We start from the raw sequence: 25,354 nt of genomic DNA on the forward strand, positions 1-25,354 counted from the left end.
TTAAAAACTGTTTTATCGGTTACAGTAAAAATAGCCCCAGAGTTTTAATATAGGTAGCCACTTCTTGTCACAACCATGTTGTTCATAATAGACAACCCTTCAAATTCTTTCCAGAGTTTTGTAAACAAGTTATTGATCATATTATTTAAATTGTTGAAGCATAAAATGAAAGAGCAACAAAGTTGCCAATTTTTGAAACAAATGATAATTTCTCCTGCCAAAATTGTATGAGAAATGATTATGAAGTTGGTCTGAATATTTCAATTAATTCAATTTGTCGGAGAAATTAAAATATTATGACGTAATTTAAGAAGAGTTTCAGTTTAAAGCAATGTCTAAAACTAAATATTCACACCTGAACCTGTGGGTGTCTGCAACAGCTGCACATGTCATGCTTCTACTTGACCTTTCTATCCTCCGCAGCTCTTTGTCTCGACTCTCGAGACTCCATTTCCTCCGCACGTAGTAGCACCAACCGCAACCCTCACGTTAGTTTATCGCTACATATACTATTTATGTGCGATGCTCATAGTCACGTGGATATAATAATCTCATCACGTGTTATCATAAGCCGCGGAGGAAAGGACCTGTGATCGGTGGACATAGAATCAGACAAAACCTTCTTTGTTTTTAACTCTATCTGACGTTTATAATGGTTTTAGACTTTTTCTAATGGTTTTAGAGACTTTTGGACGCGAAGGTGTTAATACTTATACAATGTACAATATACAACTCATGATGACCTGGACATGTGGTATATTGGTCGTACCATTTCGCGCCTTTCTCTACTAGTACTTGAAAAACCATTGATCCATCAATCACAATGTCCATTATTATATAAGGTTTTAGTGTTAACTTTAACTTAAAAAATTAGCTGCTGTGTTAAAATCAGCATTAAATTAAAGGTTCATTCTTAAGGCTGTGTTAACATCTCTGATATGATAACTGCGATAGACCAATATTAAAACACGCTTGAATCCAAATCCTGAAGAATCACGGTCAAGGTCAATACGCAAATCTGTGTCGAAATAATCCGCGCGAACGCGCGTTATCAATTGACCTAACCATCGTTATTCGTTAATCACCTATCTTTGAAAAGCTTAGTTTGTTTTTACCGAAGTCCATGACGCCTCCACAAAGCGCCTGATTGGTCAAGACAAAATCGCCTCTGAACAAAGCTTTGTGTGGAGCTGAAGAGGTCTTTTCTACTAATTTTCACTACATCTATATTATATTTTAAACTTGACGAAATTTCCCCGGCAACGGGGACATAGAAGAAAAAACACCGAAAATCGACCTCAAAATGACCCTCTGGTGATGCCAAACCCAGCTCCCAAATGGAGTTGAAACCTCGCCATTTTTAGCAGGGTTGTAGAAAAAGGATAGGAATAGGCTATAGCATTCTTAGAATTTTGATTTAGGCTTTAGATTTTTTATAATTAACGTCGGAAGTGAGGTAAAATAACCGTTAGAATAATGTCGTTATTTTAGCAAAGGTTTACTGCGCTGTTGCGTAGCAACGTTAAAATGCACGTGCGCGAGCAATAACATCTTAACTACGCGTGTTGTTATGCTGTATGCTACGTCATAACTTCAAAACTAGCTCACATTTACGCTCACGCTATGACTTATATTCATAACTTTGGTTGTGATTGGTATTTTTTGATGCGGTAAAAAGTATCGTTTTGGGAATCCGAATACTAACAACGCTGTCTTCATTGTTAGATAAATTTCATTATGTCTACTGTATTATAACAGAGCTGTATGATGAAGAGAAATTAAAACATAACTGATTTTTAAAATTTCCTCGAACAAAGCTTTCGACTAGCGGGTTTCTAGTATTATATATTTTACAGATGATACCAGGCATCAAAACCCGGGTTTAATGACGACTATTAAAGTGCAAGTTGGCTGGTGATGCAAAGCTTAAACGGGAGCAGCATAAGGATGAAGGAAGAACTGAACTGTAACAGTTTAACAGAGATAACTTTTTGTAGTGATCTTTATCGAGCTCAACCTGCAATGGCGACAACTACAAGATGATTTATATCCATGAAAAGACTTACCTAGTTTGCTAGTTTATTGCTCGCTTCTCTCGCGTATAGCTCCTTTTTCTCACGCAAGCTTCCTTATTCCTGTTCAGGAAGCTTGAAAACAGCTCCGCGCACAGGGAATGGCATGCTAGGTAATGAAAAGACGGGCAATATTGAATATTCATACTATCATACGACAGAAAAATAACCAACAAGATTAATGAATTGCGAACTCGTTATACTAAAACTGTGGCGAAAATATCTAAAATACTGCATATTTTTTCGTTTAATTAATTATCATTATGGAACGGAAATAATAATAATATAGCATATCTTTTACTTTAGATTAATTATCATTTAGAGTAATACCACTGCTATTGCATGGCTCTGGCAACATATCAAAAGCCGACGACTCCGTTATATATCATTAAAACTTATAACCACAAATAGCGTTTTAAAGACTCAAGTTTAAAGAAGTGGAAATAAAGTTATCTAAACCGTGAATCGGTATACAAATTTTGAAACACCCTGTACACGACGTACCATGACCATGTAATTTTGATATGCAGTATTGCAGTGCCCTTTGGCGGTCGTCACTACCTACAGCCTTTACCGTTTCAAATATTGAATATGCTAAATAAAAACCCAAATCCATATTCTGCCGTTTTCTGACAAATGTGTTTAAAGACTATTTTTTAAATTCTGAATTCTTTCACCCAAATTTCTTTTTTGGGTCAAGAAATATCCCTGGAAACCATTAGAATCAATCACCGCGGCTTCAAGAAACCCCCTTTTAGAACCCCTATATAATGCCAAAATTGATCAAAAATGTGTCATGAGTGCTTAAAGTATTTAAATACCTCGGATTTGTGAGCGGTATTTAAGCACTCTTCATTGTCAGAAAACACCAGCATTTGCTATAAAAATTACTGAATAATATACTTATACAATTAAAGTGCATGGCAAGCTTGGCTGGTGATGCAAAGCTTAAACGGGAGCAGTGACATAAGCATAAGGATGAAGGAAGAACTGAACTGTAACAGTTTAACAGAGATAAACGTTTTGTTGTGATCTTTATCGAGCTCAACCTGCAAGGGCTTACCTGGGGACCCCAGGCTATAATGTTCATGAACATATAGAGATTTGGCGGAATGACAGGCTGAGCGCCGCCCAGTAAACTTATAACATTAACTACTTTAAGTACTCTAAGAAAGTACTATCGTGTAATTGTGCTGCAAAATAGCTGTTTGTTTCATTATGGGTGATCGCTTCATTTAATTGATAGTATTTGAATATTTCCGCTGTTTTAAATGTTTTAAATTTGTTGTTTTCATGCCTTCTCGTAGTCGTTCACGTTGGATGTTTTCCAACTGATGATGATTTAGATCGTCTGAAATAATTTTGTAAGCCGGAAATTATGTTCATCTAAATATTGAAATGTAAGAATTGCGACGGTCGTATAAATTATTGCAACTTAAAAATTGATATGTTCATTATATAAGTCATTACTTCAGATTTTGAAGGGAATCTATGCGTCGCATCTAAATATTTCATATTTAATTTGAAACTAATTGAATAAACTTATTTTTTACTTTCATCGAATAAGAAAACACAGGAAATTAATCTATTAAAGAGAGAATAAAATTAAGATTAATTTGAATAACCATCAATAACCAATCAATAACCAATCAACAACCAATCAATAACCAATCAATAAGAATAACCAATAACCATCCCTGATACCCTATCTTCCAATTACACGCAGAGATAAAAATACATAAATAGAAAAGTTATCAGTTTCTGTAACCCAACTATAATATTAATTAGAAACTACGCAAAAACACCTAAAACATCCCAACCACCCCACACTCTGTTATAATCACCAGCAAACAACCCCAGTATTTATATAGCCCTGCTGGGTAAGGTCACCCAGTGATTTAGGTTCATGACGTGCTGGTAGTTCCTTAAATTCATTCAAGGTTATTAACGAATATGTTTCACAACAATGGTGTTATGCTGAAACTTAGCATGACCGTATAGCTATAATTACTTTTCTGTGAGCCCACCTTCGAAAGATAACACTATTCAATTGTAGGGCCGTATATAAGCCATGAGGTGATATATATCTTATTTATGATATGTCTTGCGAAATCTTAAACGGGGTCAAATGACTGTTTTACAGAAATAGAATTTAGGGGTTGGTGCTATATAAATGATTAATAATAGTATCACTTGATATAAAATTATTCAAATGGGATAGCCAATTTGTAGGTAGAATATTATAACCTCACCTTTAAATCAAGTTTAATTGTTTAAATTGCAACAGCCCCTAAACTGATATCATTCCACTTTCTCGTTTAAAGAAGTTTACAAAATAATCTCAGGACTTGCTTACAAGTTACAACTCTAGAATCTCTCAATTTATCTTTAAATAACAAGATCAGAATGTGAGATAAAGCAAGCTCGAAAACAACTTTTAACTCCAACAAAACATACTATGTGTTACAATAGTACTTACTACTATTTATTTGATTAGGTTCACTGTGGCTTCTTTCGTGTATGGCCGTTGAGAGGCTGCTTTACCAATTACCATAGCCTCAGTCTTTTTATCATTGATTCTGAGACCTCCCTGGGCAGCATACATACACAAAAGGACAGGTGTTTCTTGAAGACCCTCCTCGCTGTTATCCAGTACAACCATGTACAACCATGTCATCTGCGTAATCCGTATCTAACACCGTGATATCATCAACAAGCGGACTGATAGATCTTTGAAAAACCGCTCCGTGAGACACCACTTTGTTGCTTTCTGTTCTCTCAGCAGCCACATTGAGGCATACATTAAAAAGCGGTGGACCGTGAATGTCTCCTTGGCCACTGCCTGAACTTACTTCAAACCATTCTGACAATTCACCGTTGTGTCTGACAGCACTGACAGTTCCATTAAAGAATGCCTGTATAATTCAGATGTATTTACATGGCAGGCCTTAATGAATGAAAGCTTTCCAAATATAATTCCTGTCGATTGAATCAAAAGCTGCCTTGAAGTCTACAAAATTTATAAACAGGGGAGATTATATTCAAGGCAGTTATGTATAATTGTGCGGAGTGAATAAATCTGATCAATGCATGCCCCGTTCTACCTGAACCCACACTGATTGTCTCGTAGCAAACCTTCTAAACCACTCATGCGTTGTTATATGATGATTTGATACATAACAGTTTAGATGCTGTAGATCTAAGAGTGATCCCCCTATTATTGGAGCAGTAGGAGGTATCACCCTTCTTCGGGACAATTATCACGATGCCTTTCACCAAGTCGTCAGGCACTGTTTCTTTGTTGTTGTATTCACAAAACCACTTGCCCCTTACTTTAACTGCTCATTAGAGATTTCGTCAATAGTAACAAGACAAATTTAGTAAGAATCAATTGCCAAACTTATAAAGTCTTCGTTGCAGGAAATCGATTAAGGTACTTTATAGCGTAAACTGCATTACTGAGATATTTTAAACGACACCAGCTCGAAAACACTTCAGCAAAAAACCTAAAGTTTATTATTTCTGATTAAATATTTGTTTATCAGCCCTATACTTATAATCGGCCCTAGATTACGACCCAGAAAAATGAAGTAGAATACTAAAATACACTAAAGAAATATGGAGTAATCAGTAGTTATTGTTAAGCCTTTGCCTCCATTTCGCGTACAGGTATACCAGGGTTTGCCAGCACAACGTTGGTGTCGTAATTCCTCAACCTGTAAGAAGTCAAGTTGAAGTTTCAACTTTAGAATGCAGGTTGAGACGACGAAATCTGACACTTAAATATGAAACACACCAACGAATCAATCAAGAAGAGCTGGAGGGGGATTGTTTAAAACATATAAGTGATACGAAAATTTTGCAGGAGCTTTCAAAATACATGTGTAAATCGTCTTCAGCTGAAAATCGTCTTCATCAAGAAGGTATTTATATTTTCAACAAAAGCGGTTATAAACGTTCATGAATTTTACCAAACTTCTGAATAGGCACTTACCTAGGATCGTGGCCCTCATCGTGAATGACCCAGCAATCGTGGTCTACCAGCATGTCCTTCTTATGGACTCGTGGACAACAGGGTTGGTTCATGACCACACCTGATGAGTTTGAATTTTAGCAACATTCAAATTAATTGTCAAAGTTTGTTTGCTGCAACGATCTCACAATACGAGGCTGAGTTACAATTTGATATGGCGGTTTATAAGGGTCAAAGCCCAAAAAATATGTTATGTGTGGCTCGCAGGCTTATTACAATTTTCTTGGTTTTGGAAAATATATCTCGGCGATTCAGTTAAATTATTTCCAAAAGTAGTTTCACTAAAAACACTAAGGCTTTTAATAGCTTACAATCCCTTTCAAATGTGAATTCTATAGTATGGATTCATACAATTCGGCACACAGCGCCGATCTAAGTTTTAGGTTAAACCTTAGAAAATCAAAATCCTTGACCGGATATAATTATCAGATAATTGTAACAGTGTGGTTCAACTTACCAGTGATGATCCCAGAGACAATAGAGACACCGAGGGTGCAGACAATGGCAAGGATTATGTACCCGAACTGTTCCCCTTTACTTCTGGGCATATCCGCTGAAAAAGTATTTGCACGTCTGATAATCATTTCAATTTTCAGATTGTTCTAATTGGGCGTAAATACTGTAAAGCTACAAAAAGTAACTAAAATTATACGGCTCGGACCACAATAAAGATGGAATCGTTAAATGCAGGTATAATTTTAGATTAATCACAAATTAGCACTAATTGTTAAGTAAGTTATAATTACTGATTAATTACTATAACCAACCTGTTGTTTCCCATTGGGTGTTATATGAGTACAGGTAGTTGTGATTATCAGCGAGGCAAGCAAATGCGGCAAAGATAGCTCCAATCCATCCGGGGATCCCGTGCAACATTTGTACAGCTAGAGGAGGGTTGTGTTAAATCTTAGTCGGATAACTGATTTGATTTCTTGATTGTGTCTGGTTGAGAAGTGAAACGTGGATTGAATCAGTCAATTATAGACGGTTAACAAATCAAATTAGTATCTATCATAATTGTTAAGGTGGCCTAGTCTGAAATAATTACACATGTTATAGTTATAGTTATAGCCATATATTAAAAAACGTCAAAAGTACTAACCAGCACTGTCGGTAATTCCTAGTCTTTCAAGGAAGGGATGGTAGAGTGCATAACCACTGCAACTGATAACTCCTCCAACTCCTCCTGCAAATACATGTCACTGTTAGTGTTACAACTTGATGTTAGGTAACAGACGTTCTACTAGATATTAGACACATCATTATTCAACGCTTTGACGGTGAGAATTTGTATATATAAAAAGTCATATAAACGTTCTCATGGTGCTTTATTGATGACGATTGACGAACATTTTGGTGAAAAGAGAAAAAAATATATTTAAGTATTTTGTAAGTATGCAGTAGGCACAAAGCAATTCCTCAATATCTCTATTCTACATTACCTATGAGTACAGCCGTCCAAGGCTCGATGCCGAAGGGGCAAATCATTCCAATAATGACACCTCCTGCCAGTGTAGCGTTTTGTATCTCGAGCTGTAATAGTAATTATATTTCAACACTAAAATCTAAAATCTTTTTTTGAAAATTGTTTTTGAACATTTGAGCATTTTTTGACATATTTTTTTGACGGGGCATATTTCTTTCAAAGGTGCTCAGATTGGACAGTATTTCAAAGGGGTTATATTAACTAAGAGTACTACTACTCGTACAGACTACATATCAAGAAATGTAACCTTAACCACCATGGCCAAATAGTACCCAAATACTGATTCAATATTTGAAACACGTTTTGAGCCTTTTTGTGATGTGATATACTTTGAATAATTACAATTTATCAAATACAGAGCATCGTCTTTAAATATATGCACACTGAACCGAGCAGCGAGATCCTTACAGTCAATAACACCCGTAAACTTGGTGGTAGTCACTGAGAGCTTAACCCTAGTCTTGAGTCTGTACTCTGTGCTACTTATAATGACATGCTCTTCTTTTGTGTTAGACGGAGCCCCTGGATCAGCTGTACTCAGCTGTACTCAGGAGTAGGATAAAGTGATACACTTATAAAGTTATAAGCAAGGCTGTGGTTCCCGCTGAAAACAACACTCTTATCTCGTTTTGTGTATTCTGCATTTCCTGTGCTCATGTTTTTGTATCGTCTTAACCGTCAACTTCAAGTACTCTCACAGTAATGATATTATGTAGCTAGCCCGTAGAGTTTTGTTTAGTATCATCGTGATATACATACCATTTGACATATCACTTGTGCAGGAAAAATTAATCCCGATTTACCGCGGATGTTTCCTTCCCCCAAATTCCGCGGTAAATCAGGGTTTTACTGTATTTATTTTATTTAAGCTCTGTACTGTAAAAGCACAATCTAAGATGGGTAGTAGCACCTCTAAAACAGAAGATGAAACCACAGCGACAGCTAATTGTGATTGGACCGGAGATTTCAAGTAAGAATTTGTGCTCATTCTTATCTGTAATTTATAGTAGAAAACTTTTCTTAATAAGAAAACTTTTCTTAATAAGAAAAGTAGAATTAATCTTTTTTTGCAAAGATGCTTTCAAGTTTGAGTATATCTGGGATTTAAGATTCTTCGTCAAACGTCACTTGAGTGAAAAATAAGTAATGGTTTTTAATTTCTTTAAAAATATCGAAACGAAATAATCGTGAAGTATATCATTTCTAGGTATAAATCCTACGTTGAAGACGAAGGATTAGATAGTGTGCAGGAACACATTGACAACGATAAAATAGGCGGCGTGTTCCTTTACACCACACCTCTGATCCAAAATCATTTGAAAGCCGAATCCACAAAACCTTGTCATGTTTACGTGGTGTTTTACACAGAAACAAAGAGAGGAAAATACTGGTGGTCACTGGAGAAGAATGGAAAAGCACTGATCCTACAATGGAGCAGAAGACGAGAAGATGTCAGGGATAAGATTGAGGGGGAGAAGCGGCCGGCCTACAAGGGTTACCAAACACCACAGGATGACTCTTCCATCACCTTTAAGGCATTGTACAGTTATATTGTAGTGGACACAGACCTAAAGAACATCAAATATAATTTCGCATATGCGAATTGTAAAGATTTTGCCATGATTGTTTTTGACAAGATCGCCAAAAACAAAGCCTGGAACTATGTTATGTGAGTCATGTACTATTGTCAGTATTCCGATCTTTTTATTGCACATTGGGTCGAAGCAGGATTATTCATTATGTTAATTGTATTGAGTTCATTCATCAACCTTATTTAAAAAAATGAAAAATACAGTCCTGATTATCTTAAGTACGGCTAAAAGAGCCAAATTAGGCCAAACAACAAAATCAGGGCAAATAAGGTACATTCTTTTTGTAAATTTAAGTTTACATGTACACAAGAATGGCAACATCGCAGTTAAGGTATTATACTTTTCAGTTTATATACTCACCATCTGGAATTTTCCCTTGTTGAGCAGACTAGAAGTGGCAAAAGCAGTGGCACAGCTAGCACAGATAGCAAGATAAGTGTTCATTAAGATACGTCCTTGTAGGGTCACATCGTTGTAGAACCCGGCTCCTGGTTTGAAACAGAAAACATTAGTTTAAAATTGTATTTCACAATATGGCTGGTTTTGAAAAGTATTGGGATAGAAAGATAAATGATCTGATCTTGAAACTTTCAATCGTATTCGCGGTAAGTATAAATGGAGCATGGATCGTTACACGGAGTGTCATGGCGGCGGTGAGCCATAATACTTTCTAAACTAGTCTTAAACTTAAAGAGGCAGCAAAGGCATTATCAGTTATCTACTCCTACATTGCTCACATAACTTGCTCACATTGCTCATAAATATAGTTATGATCGCTCTGAACTCTAGTGCAAATCACATTGTGTATATATTGAGAAACACTAGACTGAGTGAGTTATGAGTATACAAAGAGACATTTGAGAAGACTAGCGGGATTTCTGGTAACGAGTATTCAAACTATGAGCAGAATTTTAATACCCTTAAGGCCAATAAATTTGGTTCACAATAATTGTTGGTTACAAAGATGTTGGTACTTGGTTACCATAATTTGAGTCACAAATTTTGCACATTTTTAGTCTGCAACAATTTTAGTCACATTTTTTGACTTTTTGAGACCATTTTCCATTCCATTTATTTGATTTTTCCATTATTTAGCTGGTTTTAAAAAATGTTTCGCACATAAAGTCATAGTCATGCTTTAACGGTTTGTTATAAAATATAGCAGCGATTTTAAAGGCTACATTCTAGAAGGGGTCGTTTCACATAATCACTTTAATGAGTTAAAATAGATGCAGATTAGGCTATCCATTATCGGTATGAAATCTTTTATCTAGATAAACAGATAAAAATTTAGGTTTTATCTAGATAAAACCGATAAAACCGATAATTTTTCTGCTGAAGGCCAAAGCCAAAATGTTTTCCAAATTTCACAAAAACTGATTGTCGACTTTTATTACTGTTTACCAGTAATCTTGCTAAAGTACAATTTCCTTTCTTTTGAAAATATTAGAGCATCAGTTTTCTTCTCCGGGGAACAATAGTGTACCAGTTCTCTTCAATACAGTAGACCAACGGTTTGTCTTCTCCTAAGAACAGTAGTGTACCAGTTCTCTTCAAAACAGTAGATCACCGGTTTCCTTCTCCTAAAAACAGTAGTGTACCAGTTCTCTTCAAAACAGTAGACCAAGGGTTTCCTTCTCCTGATAACAGTAACGCACTAGTTCTCTTCAAAACAGTAGACCACCGGTTTCCTTCTCCTGAGAACAGTAACGCACTAGTTCTCTTCAAAACAGTAGACCACCGGTTTCCTTCTCCTGAAAACAGTAGTGCAACAGTTCTCTTCAAAACAGTAGACCACTGGTATCCTTCTCCTGAGAACAGTAACGCACTAGTTCTCTTCAAAACATTAGACCACCGGTTTCCTTCTCCTGAGAACAGTAACGCACTAGTTCTCTTCAAAACAGTAGACCACCGGTTTCCTTCTCCTGAGAACAGTAGTGCACCAGTTCTTTTCAAAACAGTAGACCAAGGGTTTCCTTCTCCTGAGAACAGTAACGCACTAGTTCTCTTCAAAACAGTAGACCACCGGTTTCCTTCTCCTGAGAACAGTAACGCACTAGTTCTCTTCAAAACAGTAGATCACCGGTTTCCTTCTCCTGAGAACAGTAGTGCACCAGTTCTCTTCAAAACATTAGACCACCGGTTTTCTTCTCCTGAGAACAGTAGTGACTAGTGCACCAGTTCTCTTCAAAACAGTAGACCACCGGTTTCCTTCTCCTGAGAACAGTAGTGCACCAGTTCTCTTCAAAACATTAGACCACCGGTTTCCTTCTCCTGAGAACAATAGTGCACCAGTTCTCTTCAAAACAGTAGACCACCGGTATCCTTCTCTTGAGAACAGTAGTGCAACAAATACCAATTCTCCTCGAAACAGTAAAACATTTAAAGTGATTCAGTGAACCGTTTCCTTATCCTGTGGATAACTTGGAGCAACAGATTCCTTCTCCTGAAGACAATGTTTCACGCCTAGAACACTTACGGAATTTAATTGAGTGCCCTGCCGCCTGCCGGTATTTTTGACTCTTGTTAACAGTAACATGCTCGTTCCTGTCTCCAGAATGGTTCAAGTAAGGTAGAACGCCAGCACCCTAGCCTCAAGATAACAATGTCAATAACTTTCTCTAGACTTCTACAGTTCTACAGTTCTACAGTTCCATTATAGGTATACAAATGTAAATAAACCTCTTAAGCTCACATTTAAGTAAACTACCTCTTCTATCATACTATAAAACGTTTGGGACTGTTTCTTGGATTACTTGGGAAGGCAAAAAACACTAATATTTCTTTAAAATTTTACGGTATTGTGGCAGTTTTTTCGGTAATTTCTAGTGAATTTTTATACCGATAAAAATATGTTTTATCTAGATAAACAGATAACCCTTTTTAACGAATTATCGGAGATAATTATCGGTAACGATTATCGGAGTGGATAGCCTAATGCAGATACTGCCTGATGGGAAAAAGAAGTAAAAGAATGTGAAAGCATAAAAGCAGTGGATTACACGTGTAATAGTCAAACTTCAAAATGGGTCAGCAGTAGGAACGGTGATGTCATTATATTAATTATAAACAATGTAAGCTCAATAATATTCATGTCATATATGGGTACACGTACTCAAGTTCGACAGTACGCACTCTAGTTCGACACACACTGTAGTTCGACAAACCCTAAGGTTCGACTCTGTCGAACTAAAGTGCGCTACCTGGACTCAAGTTTGACACGTACTAAAGTTCGACAAAAAACTTAGACTGTCGAACTAGAGTTTTGAAATCTCCGATCTCAAGCAACGATCTTTTACGAGCTTTAAATCTATTCGTTTGTTTGTTTTCCACTTGTCTCATGTTGTTCAACTATGTGTGAATGTAATCTCTATAATCCATATCTATGAACATTTAATTGACCTCCGACTCAATTGTTAGTTAGCAGAATTGTAGACTAAAAGACAATCGTGGTAACTCGTACTCCTTTTTATAGATCTAGATTGTAGAGTACGCTATATAAATATCTACCACATACCACACTTTATATTATCACAAACGACTAGTAACCGAGTACCGGTTTAGAGATTTGGCTGCTGAACCGGAAACAGTCGGATATCAATCTATTTTCCTGTAAGACCAGAACCGAGTGGCAAACAGGAAATTTAAAACTATACTGAAAGGTTCTGGAATTTCTAACCGCTGGTTGCTAGAATGCTAGATGTCAGAAAATTGTTTTATCTGCCATTGAACCGGGAACCCCGTGATCCTATGATGAGGATCCGGCGATAGCCGTCGAATTACAAGAAGAAATTATTTGTCGAACTAAAGTACACTACCTGGACTCTAGTTCGACACGTACCGAAGTTCGACAGGGATGATATCTGGTGAACTTAAATTGTCGCACTATAGTGCGTCTCGAACTAGAGTACGTAAATCATATATTATGCTCTACTGAAATTTTGGTCTGCTTTTAAATTAGTCGCCGAAAAATTTAGTCTCAATAAATTTGGTTTACAAAAATGTTAGTCCAAATTTTGACTAAATTTATGATGGACTAAATTTGTCGTTCTTAAGGTATACATGATAACTCATCTCGCTTGTTGCTGATCATATTTAATGTATATTAGAAACAACAATATAATAATTTTAATTCCATGAGTTTGTTTTATTACGTAGTCTAACATTGTCATATTGTGAACATGACTTAGTCTGAATTGAGTCTTGGTGTGTGATTATTGTTGATGTGTGATTCTATTGTTTAGTCTTACAGTCTCAGGTTCTCCTCATTGCTATGTATGAGACGTGGCAGTGTAAGATTATTAAACTTATGATCACTGCATGATCAGTCACGTAACTCACCATTAAAACTAGGCCAGAACATCCACAGAACAATAGTCCCGATCATCGCACCCATATCGCTAAAGTAGGTGGTAACACGATGAGCATCCGGCAAGTCCTTAGCTTTAACCCCCATTCCAATTACCACGGCAATACCAAAGTAAGCTCCAAAACAGTGGACCACCAAACTGCCTCCAGCGTCTTTAACGTGAATGTAATCGAGCACTGAAATGAGGAGACGTTCTTCAAATTATATTCTAGTTGAGTATATTTCTAACCAGAGAAAAGTTAATCTTTTTACAAGAACTGCAGATAGTCAATGATATGCTTCTAAAAGTTATATTTTGTTTTAGATTTATACTGACCGATGTGTTCGTTGATGAGCATCATAAGAGGCTCAATAATGCAAACTAGCACGATCTGAGAGGGGGTGGTAAACCCGATGAATGCACCAAAAGAGATGAGGACCGCAGCCGTTACGTAACATCCCGTTACCTGGGGAGTGTAATTTGTAAAGATTTATTAGAGATCATACCGTGTACAGTAAGAATAGAATATAATGTAATTAATGTAGCACCTGAAATCAGCATGCTTATGACTGTGAAATAAGTGCAGATTTCTATCTTTATTGCATTTATACAGGTCATCTTAAATCTGGGTATCACTGCAAATAATACAGACATTTTATGAACAATACAAAATAATTTAACAAACCATTTCGTCAAGGTTGATTTGCGTTTTGTGGAATTCTCCTTTGAAGATGGCATTGACAATGGCTTTGGCCACGTTTACCCAAAGAAAACAGAAACCACAAATGAAGAAGTTCATTCCAACACCTCCCCAAACGTAATATTTACTGAAATATTTTCATTGTGAAACATAATCAGCGAGATGGGTATGCATTTTATCGAAATTAACAAGCAACTTTTTTATGTATATGGATGGATTAGCGACGTACTGAGCTGAATAATGAATAAATTCAAAACTCGTCAGTTCTGCCAGTCTTAATAATGATCAATTATATGATGGAATAAAGAAGCTAAATCTGGCGATATAATTTTACTTATTTGTGTTTAACAACTCATGTTTGTGTGCACCTGAAGACGTATAGGAATCCGAAGCCCATAACGCACATAGCAGCAGCGTCCATGTACATAGAATAAGAGACATTTCCACTAGCCCAGGTATTCTCCACCGCTGTTCGTACATCATTGTCTCCTACTTTGGTGATGGTATCGACACCTGACGGTCAAAGTCAAAGATAAGTGATAGATGCGATGTTAGGGCAGTGGCAACTACCCCAGATAAAAGTTAAAAGAAATAAGTAGCCATGACAGAGTAAGCGAGTTGGTTATTGTGTTAAGGGTGACCCTAATCAAACGAGAAGCCGGAGAAGGTTACGGAGTAAATGTTTGCTGTTGCCGTATATATCTAGGAGAGCACATCACGCATCGTGGTATGTGGTATGGTGTTATATTCAAGTATTAATATCGTGGTATGCGAGGGGTCTTTAGTTCGAACTATATACCTACTAGATAGACGGCAAGAATTTGATAAGTGATCTAGTTTCGAACCGCATGTCACGCTTTAAATATGCATTCTTTATCACCCCTGGAATTTAATTTCCTATTCTAGTTTACGATATTATTGCAGTTTATTTTTATGTTATATTATATTTAATAAACCGGTTTCAAAGTCCTTATGGGTCATTGGGTGGCCCTCGGGTCTTTAAAACAAACGTGTCCGAGGAGCATTAGTTCCAAAATTTTTTGGCAAATAAAGCACCCTTGACACTGCGACAGTTTACTATATTTCTCAGTCAGGTAACTGAAATGTACGCTGTGATACCATTATATATTAAATTAAAGTTTAATTGAAAGATTGATATGAAAAGTTTTGGTAGTAACGGCCGTTTACAAAGAGCAAAGGAGTGGTTCACCTTAAAGTGATAATTGCAACACCCTAGGTTGATTGAGATCCCGCAACAATAGGTGGTCTTTTTTTGAGAAAGTTTAATTCACGCGTTGAACTTTGAAGAAAGGGGCTTAGATCACGGAGGTTTTAGATAGGATTAGTAAGGTGTCCAGGCTGTGTTTGGTTAGACATTGAGACAATGGTGGCCTTTGTTGTAGATTCGCACCTTTTGGAAGATGTTTAATTGTTCATTACTATACTTCTGTAAGCAGTCACTACTTGCTTCAGATTCGTAGATTATTGGTATTTTATTTCATCCCTCGCCGACCGTCCTTATATCAGGCCCAAATCCACTATAGTTCATTCTCGCTCTACCTGAGCCCGATTGTTGTTGACACGAACCCACTCGTGTTGGATTAACCCGTGTTAACCCTGGCTACAACACAGCCTATTCCTGCTCTCCTGAGTTAACCAATGTTGACTCTCCCTACGCTTAAGCCAGACTGCTCATGTCCTCCGCACAGTTCCACTAACTACAGTCCACTATAATGCTCTCTCCAGGACCCTAACGTAACAGGTCCTGGCTCCAAAGTATCCTACATCAATGGCCCTCGATTCGGACAAACTCAATCTCCTTTTGCCAGCTCCAGCCCCCAGATATAAATAATGCCGCGTGCGTGTTTTCACTCGACATCTGCAGACACCCAAGCTCACGTGCCCCTGCTCACACCTTAGCAGCTGTTCTTCTCTCACAAAGCCCTCCCTCTGTATCATCGTTCCAGGGTGCAGGTGTTATAACTCCCATCTTTAAGAAGCTATCTTTAATCATCTATCTTTCACAAAGCTTTTTCTCTATTTCATTGTTTCTCCTCTAGGGTGAAATATTTCTCGTCTGCCCAGGTGAGGTTCCACCCATAGTCTCCATTGTCTTCTCTTTCCCTAACTTTACGATGTCAGCGGCCTAAACTCTGATGTCGAACTGCTGATTATAGTCATCTCCTAGCTCCTCCAACTATAATACAATAATATAATAATCACGGCTTACACTTCATTTGTCTTTTTTAGGTTTGAACAGTGGTTTAAAACATTTTGGATTCAGCAGCTCTTAATAGAATGCTTTTACAACCTGATAAGTTCTCAAACATTCCGTTCCTCTCCAACATCTCTTTATTTTTATTTTGCTGTGCATCTATCTTGTTCACTGTCGTTCCTCTTGATTATCACGTGTCTTTACTCTACCACCATGTCTCTGCTTCCGGTCTCCACTCATTAACATGTTGGACAGTCTCCTGTATTATCGTACTGTCTTTCCCTCCAGCTCTCCATATTTGTTTCTTTCTGTCTCTCTTTAATGTCTTCACTTATCTCCTTCCAATGTCTCCTTGTGTCTTCTTTTAGTGTATCACATGCATCTTCTGAAACGATAATTACAAGTGTCTCCTTCTAATGCCTCCATATGTCATTTTCTAATGCTAGCATGTGTCTCCTTCAAATGTGTGTCTCCTTCTGTCTCGTCTCCATGCCTCTGTTTCAATTTGTTCACGCGTCTTTTTCCCAGATTTATCCGTCTTCCATTTTATTTCTTCTGTAGGCAACTTTACATTTTCATGTTCGTGTCTTTTATCTGTCTTCTTTTTCCATTCACCTTAATCTGTAAGTTTCTTTTTCCTTTTAGTTCCCGTTTTCTTCTTTTTTCGTCCATCTTCTCCAAGCTATTTATCTTCCATTGTAGTTTCCCTACTATTACAGATCTTGTATTTTCTAACATCTTTATCTTTTCTTCTAAAATACTGATCTGTTCCGATTTCAGGTAGTCTCTTCTATCCCTTATCTCCTCCATTGCGGTATACATACCCGTCCATCTTGCATCCATTCCCCTTTTTTTCACCTCTGTTACCTCCATGTTCAATCTCAATCGAAACCACTCCTCTTTCTTTTGTTCCATTTCGTCCTCGTGTTTTAATTCCTTTACTCTCCAAGACTCTGCTTCTTCTTCTCCTTCCGAGCTACTGGTATCCAATGAGCTATCTGAGCTGTTTTCCGAGATGCTTTCTGTTTCCGATTGATTCTCCTCTTATCCCATTATCGCCTTTCTATCTCTGCGTGCCACACTAACTTTTACTCTTTCCATGCTGAATTAGACGATATTAATTGATGTTTTTTTTTCTTATATCTCTTATCTTCATTAGTTCTTATCATTTATCTTATCTCACTCACAACTGCCATTCTGGCTTATTTCATTCTGAATTTCCCCCTTTCCAATAATTACTTACCTAAACTAATTAAACTGCAATTTTGTACCATGTTTAGTTACTGTTTAGATCTACTTCCTTTTTGGTATCTCCCTGGTGATGACCCTCCCCTTCCGCTGTTACGAGGGCGACACATTATATAACTGCTTACCGTAAGTTCTTAAACTTTATAAACTGTATTTATTTACTCAAATCCTTTTCTGTGTAGTTTAAATTTACCATATACTCTACAGTCTACAAAGCTTAAATTTATTCTATACTTAAATTTAGATATACACTTATTTATTTTATAGGGCTACCCGGACTTGTTTTCAAACGCTTTCTCAAAACGGGTGTGGCCCCTGACCCCGCAACTACTCCTTCTCCTCCTGCTCTACCTGCTCCACCTCAACCTGCAACCGGTATGTAACATCTATAGTAACCATTTTCTATTTAAACTTACATATTTTTATCTCTTTTCCTAGAGCTGATTCTAAATACGCTTATCCTAAACTGTAAGATTTTACTTTGTTATTTCTCCTTACATTTTATCTTTTATCAGAGTTCTGAATACGACCTCGCCCACCCCTCATCTCACGTCCTCACCTGTTCCCGCCCCTCCCAGTTGCTCTTCTGTCGAACTGCAGATATATAGAGGGGTTTTTCTACATTATTAATATCTATTTTTTCTTGTATTGGTTTTAAATTGCATGAACATTTGCTGCAAAAATGTTTCACCTTTTGGTTTAACATTTTCGGGCCCAACTTTTAAATGTATTTTATTTAAATTAAAACCTTAGTATAGATCAGGGTAAATGATTTGGTAGGATCTTGGATGCCTAGGACGAGGCATGTTGTTACTGGGAATCAGCGAGGACTGATTCAGGTCACCAAGGTTAAGTTAAGGATAGGTCAGGTACGGTCAACGCATGTTGACCGTACTCCGTCGTATTTTAATGAGAAGAATTGTATTTTGGGGCGTTTTTAGGCGATATAAGTCTGGTCAATAGGGATTTATAATCTTGGATTATTGTCTGGGCAATGTCGGGTGGGGTTTGTTCTATAGAAGGATGATACCACGGACAGGACATTATATAAAGTCCGGTGAAATGGGCACAAAGAGATTGAGTTTGCCCGATTCGATAGAGGGTCACCGTTGATACCGGACTATCAGAGACCAGGACCAGTTTTGGTTGGACCCTGGTGAGCACGGAGGGTACATATCGTTACTAGGAATCAACAAGGAATCAAGGATTCCCCCTGCCTCCACAGCGTACAGAACCTTTTAAAATCGTTGTTTTGTTGATGTTCATTATATCTCTACGTACTTTTGTTTGCTTTAACACCCAAGACTTTGTTTAAACTACAATTTACTTTACAAAATTCCTAATTTACGCATTTCCTAATTAACACATTCCTAATTTACACATTTCTCCCAGAATTAAGTAAAGTTGTTCCTTTTTAGACCCCTCTTGTGGGCCATCTGTTCGCTGTCACTTCCTATTATGTTCCCTTGTCTATTCATCTATTATATAAGGCTTGACTTAATTATCCGTCTTAATTATGTCTGACTCTAGTTCTGTACAACTTCCCGAAATTAGTTCGTCCAGTGATCCTCCCCCTCCTCCTCCACGTGTAATTTTAAGTTTGATCATTCGTCGTCGTGTTCTCCTTCCCACTCCACCTGTTGTCCCGGCCAGAGAAAAACGGCGGGATTGGATAGCGGGGAAAGTAAATCGGATTCTGGGGAAGAATCCGGATTGAATACCCCTACTAGAAAGAGTGGAAGAGAGACACCCCCACAATTGGAAGGGTTAGGGTTTACTGAACTGCGAACCCCTCCCAGAAGTCAAGGAGATCTAACACCAACAGAATTAAAGGGGAGAGGAATGACGACTCCTCCAGTTAAACCTAATTTTGAGAAGCCAATAGGAGCAAGTACACCAAAACCCTCGGCTCTGATAGCGGATCTAAGAAGAGTGGAAGGGGAAATGAGAGAAAAATGTGTAAATCTGAAGGATAGGATCGAGGGCATGGACAAAGACTTGGAAAGTTTAGGTGATCGTATGGTTCAGGGTGTGAGGCAGGGGGAAACTAGAAGGTCGGAAAGAAATAAAGGTAGAAAGGTAAATTACCAAGCTGAAAGAAATCCTGACGGGCCTTAGACAAAAAGGGGAGATTGGTTACATTTTAGATTAAATAATTAGAAAGGAAATAACAAGAAAATCACCAGATAGGAGATGATAACTATGGAGATATTGGAGTGGTTAGTTTTGATGATAACAGTGGTGACAGGGATGATAGTTTATATGAGAAAGGAGGAAAGGAGACAGGAATCGGGACAGCAGACTGGGGACCTGGAGGGAAGGGTAGTGGAAGAGAACAGAAGGAGGTGGGGAGGATTAGAAGAAGAAACGGAGGAAGAAAGGGAGAAAAGGGAGGCAGAAGAACTTAAAAGAAGAGAAGAAGAAGAACTACATGAAAGTCAGGAGGAAGCGGCAAAAGAATGGGACAGGCTAGTAAAAGAGGAGAAAGGTAGGGTGGAGAAAATGGAAGAAGAAGAAAAGAGGGCGAAAGAAGAAAGAAGAAAGGGAGAATGGGTCAAGATGGAAAGGAAGGTGTGGTGTTTTCGGTGTGAAAGGTATGGACACATGTCAAAGGATTGCAGGAAGGAGAAAAGGTGTTATAATTATAAGTCTAGGGGTCACGAGGCGAGGGACTGTTATCGGTGAGGAGGGGAAAGAGGGGTGATTTTAGATTTTCAATGATGATTTTTAAGGGGAGAGGGGGAAGTTTTGTTTTTAAAAGGGGGGAGTATCAAAGGTTGTCAGGGATGATAACTCGGGATGATAATTTATTATCTTGTGACCTTCGTTATCTCGCTCGTTTCCGTTGTTCGTACCCTAAATTACAACAAATAATGAACGAATCTGAAGCAACGGTGACTGCTTTGAGCGCTGCTTGGGCAGCGCACAAACGGCTATCTGATCAGTACAAAGATGAGGAACCCTTCGACATCTACGATCTTCTCCTCTTTCACAAATTCTTCAACGATCTCTACAATCGAAAGTGTGGCGTGAACAATCACTCCAAGGATGATGGCACTTCTACTCCTACGTCCAATGATTCGCAACCTATCAAGGAATTGGTCGATGAACTGAATTGCGACTTTACCTTACAGGAGATCAAAGATGCGACTAAAAAACTCCAAAACAATAAGAGTGTGTCCGATGACCTGATATCCAACGAGATGTTGAAAAACTCCAATGAGACACTTCAACTCGGCGTGGTAAAACTCTTTAATGCCTGCCTCCAGCATGGAACTTACCCCTGGAACAACTCGATCACAACTCCCCTCCATAATATAAAAAGGGTGACCGGCAAAACCCTGATAACTATCGGGCTATTACTATTGGGAGCTGTCTCGGCGAACTCTTCTCGAACCTTCTCCTTAAACGGCTGATCGAATTTAGAGAAACAGCCTGTCCGGACCGACCATATCAACTTGGATTCAGGAGGGGAGCCCAATGTAACGACCACTTACTCACCTTGAATACCATTATTGAGAAATACACCAAGAAAGAGAAGAAGCGACTTTTCGCCTGCTTTGTCGACTACCGCAAGGCTTTCGATAGCGTATGCAGGGAAGCACTCCTATTCAAGCTGGGCAACATGGGCATAACAGGCAAATTCTTCGATTGTATCAGCCACATGTACAATAACTCTTCAACCCGAGTCAAGCTGATCCGCAGCCATTGACGTCACCATCGGCACAGAACAAGGACATCCAATGTCCCCCGAGCTCTTCAAACTCTATATCCACGAGCTCTCTATCAGACTTGAACAAATCGAGGAATTGGATGTACCTTTATTAAACGATGTAAAAGTAAGTCACCTCCTATGGCAGGGCAGATGACCTGGTACTCTTAGCGCTGGATGCGGGCAGCTTACAGAAACTGATCAATTGCTTGCATGACTATGCTGAAAAGTGGGAGCTGTCTGTGAATATCAACAAAACCAGCGTGATGGTCTTTAACACAAGCTCACGAATACTGAAATGTGCTTACGGCTTCAAACTAGGCAATTTGGACATCGCACCAGTCAGAAAATACTGCTATCTAGGAATCCAATTCTCCCTGAACGGTTCCTTCAGGCAAGCAATCGATGAACTTAGGAAGAAAGCTCTTCGCTCATTCTTCTCTCTGAGACGAACTATTGACACGAGAGCCCTTACCACTAGTACGATGCTAAAACTCATTGATAGCTTAGTCAAGCCAGTGGCCACATATGGATGCCCTATTTGGCTGCCATCAACTAACATCGTGAAAGCCATCCTCTCGAAAAATCAAGAAGCGAGTCTTCCCAAAGCAGCAGCAAAAGATGCTCTTGAAACTACTCACTTGAAAATTCTTAAATGGATATTGGGTGTCCACAAAAAAGCAAATAACAACTTCTGCTACAGAGATACAGGTAGAACCCCCTGGACAGTAACCGTCCTCCCTCAATGTATTGCCTACTTCTGTAGAGCATCACAAGCGGTAGTAGGTAACGTGAACACCCTCTTGCACCATACATTTCAGGAACAGAAACAACTGAACCTTACCTGGTATGATGCATGGTCTACTATCATCAAGACGAGCACTGTCGCTAAGCCACACCTACCCCACACCCTTGCGGCTCGTGAACACATACACGAAACATTTGTTAACCACTGGAAGAAGGATCTTCACAACCAGCCTAAAATGTCATTCTACACTGCGGTCAAAGCTGAGTTTGGTGAAGAACTGTACTTACAGCTCCCATGCAGGGTCAAAAGAGCTAACATTGCGAAACTTCGATCTAGCAGTCACGATCTGAGGATTGAGAAAGGTCGCTACACTGGAGATCGCTACAACACAGCACTGAAAACATGTCGCTTTTGCTGCTCCTCAAACACCGACGTCATGCGGTTCTTCGAAGAACTACCATTCTTTGAAACACCTATCCTTGAAACCGAGGACCACGTCATAAATGAATGCCCCAGCTACAACTCCCTCCGGTCCAACCTCTCAGACAACCTTAAAAGCCTCATAATGCTCAAAGAATATAGGGCCATCATGAACTCATTCCATGCATGAACAGAATTTGAAAAGTACCTCACAGAATCCTTTCACCTTCGACATCCTCCTCAAAAGAAGTCCTAATAATCACCTCCTAAGAAGTCCTAGTAATCACCACCTAACAGACTCTTCAAACCTTCGAAATCCTAAGAATAAGTCCTAATCCTCGCTTCACGTCCCCTACTCATCTCCTTCATCGTCTCATCAACTTTTCGTAGTCTTTAAGTCTAACCTATCTCCTTGGACTTGCTTTTATGCACACATCCAGAATTTTTATTAGCATTTAAATGATTATACTTGATTTTATTTCCACTTCGTGATATTGTAACGCGGTTAAATTTTAAAATTTTATTTTCATACTTTTATTCGGCTTTTGTTTTATATCTAAACGTATTTATGAATTGATGTATAGCCAAAACGAGTTCGTTAGTGTTCTCCTTGGTAATTTCATGTTTAATTCCTGTTTAATTCCTGTTTAATTCCTGTTTAATTCCTGTTTAATTCCTTTTTACAGAAATATGAATCATGCGTGGTCTAACCACAGCGAAATTTTCGATTTTTTCATTTGTCTCAATTCTTTCACGCCGATATACTGATAATTCTACTCATATCATGAACAGTCAATGACTAGACAAGGTTATTGTAATGAAAAGTTAAAGTGAATGATGTCGTCTCGATTTGGGACCAGCTCACGGTACATCAGACTTTGGTTTTTTATAGCTAAAGAAATGAATGAGGAGACAAGTCAGCTAAAAATATAAAATCACATTAAATTGCCACTCACCAAACAAAGGATCCCACTCAGTGCACACCCCGAACAGAATCACAATGAGGACGAAGGTAGGATACAACCAGATAGGTAGTCCGTATACCTGCATGGTGCTGCCTTTACCCATACTCCCTAGCTGCTACCTACCTGGTATAGACGAGTGATTAATACTCAAAAGTTGAATTTAAGTTTAGCAAAGCTTATAAGGCTGCCTTAATTATTAAGGCACGGTAAATGAATTATTTGTAAGTTGATCAGTCTGATTAAATACTAAACCGATCGTTAATATCAAAATCATAGCATTCTCAATGGGCTGAGGGTATGAAACTGAAAGTAATATAATTCGGTGTATTTTTGGATGCTGATTCCGAACCACCCCACATGACGTAGGCCGTAGCGGGTAAAAATGCTTCCCTAGGGAGTTATGGGCAAAAAAATGTTTTGGTCACGTGACAGTAAAACACGAATTCGATTGTTCAGGGCTCGGGTTAGGGTTAGACTTAGAGTTGTGGTTAGGGTTATGGATAACTTCGGGGTTATGGTTAGGTTATATGGTTGGGATTAGGGTTTATGTAATACAGATCGGTATTACATAAACCCTAATCCCGACTTGTTCGGCTGCAAAACCATAAAAACCAAAGTCACGTGATAATTTTTGGGCGAACGAATTAGTAAGAGCCAATTTTAGCTTATAGTTATGGCTCTTACTAAATCGCTCGCCCAAAAATTTCACGTGACTTTGGTTTTTTTTGGTTTTGCAGCCGTACAAAACGGTTTTACATAAACCCTAATCCCAACCCTAACCCTAATCATAACCCCGAAGCTATCCATAATCTTAACCACAACCCTAACCCTAACCCGAGCCCTAAATAATCGAATTCACGTTTTACCAGCCTGTCACGTGACCAAAACGGTTTTTTGCCCATAACTCTCCAGGGAAGCATTTTAACCCTACGTCATGGGGGGTGATTCGGAATCAGCGTCCACAAATACACCGATCTAGATCACTTTCATGCCTAAAGGGCCTTTTCACAAGAATTTTCTTAAAATTTGGGCGAGCGATTTAGTAGGAGCGTATAGTTATACACATTATATTGTAGAGTTATAATTGTATGTATGAATTACAAATCCGGTGAACGATTGTCATTGAGTATAAGCTACATTTGTTGCTTTGTTGGTACACGACGGATCAACTTCAGTCGTCAGTCTTGCCAGATTCTCCCTTACCTGGCCTGACACGCGCACAACGTATAACAACTTCAGTAGTAATCATACTTTCATAGTTTGTTCACGGAACACTTAATTTCATTGTATCAGAAATAATCAAGGATAAAAAATATCGTTATAAATAAAAAATAAAAAAAGTATAAAAAGTATAAAATATCCTAAAAGTAAAACTATAAAACTGGCATCGCAGATGAATCCTCAATTATATATAATATAACAAAGCAATGCAACTAATGATAATGGTTCCAAGTGGATAAATTACACAACAAAAATTTTAGACATGGAATTAGAAAATGTAAGCGATTCATAAAAATAAAATGGTGTCTATTTTATCATAGACCGAGTATTATACATATTGATATATGAGGGCAACTATTCAATACTTCGACGGTATGTAATAATATTACTGGTATTATGTGAGACACATATGTTATACGTGTATCATGAAATATATCACTCACGGAGATTGAGTAAATGCTTGTCCGCCGTGGCTAAACCAGTCGGCGGCGGTGTGGGCCGAAACCTACCGGCGGCAGCAGCGTAGTCGTACGCTGGCGTGAGATCGACTCTATAAAAAGACACAAATTTGGTCTATTATCGTGCTTTTTCCC

The 25,354-nt window shown here is 38.2% G+C and overlaps 1 protein-coding gene across 1 annotated transcript; it reads right to left on the bottom strand.

The window, feature by feature from the left end:
* Positions 1-3,652: 3,652 nt before the first annotated feature.
* LOC134823318 (ammonium transporter Rh type B-like) lies at positions 3,653-23,655 on the bottom strand. The gene is made up of 12 exons (XM_063834741.1): positions 23,532-23,655; positions 14,601-14,745; positions 14,218-14,359; positions 13,869-13,998; positions 13,525-13,728; positions 9,544-9,671; positions 7,548-7,638; positions 7,208-7,291; positions 6,873-6,989; positions 6,563-6,658; positions 6,067-6,166; positions 3,653-5,788 (listed from the first exon to the last, which is right to left on the bottom strand). Exons 1-12 carry the CDS (start codon positions 23,641-23,643, stop codon positions 5,713-5,715), a joined length of 1,425 nt encoding a protein of 474 aa, XP_063690811.1. The 5' UTR covers positions 23,644-23,655; the 3' UTR covers positions 3,653-5,712.
* Positions 23,656-25,354: the final 1,699 nt, after the last annotated feature.

Source organism: Bolinopsis microptera, chromosome 11 (genome assembly GCF_026151205.1).
Source record: "Bolinopsis microptera isolate Bmic1 chromosome 11, MBARI_Bmic_1.0, whole genome shotgun sequence".
Taxonomy (NCBI): Eukaryota; Metazoa; Ctenophora; class Tentaculata; order Lobata; family Bolinopsidae; genus Bolinopsis; species Bolinopsis microptera.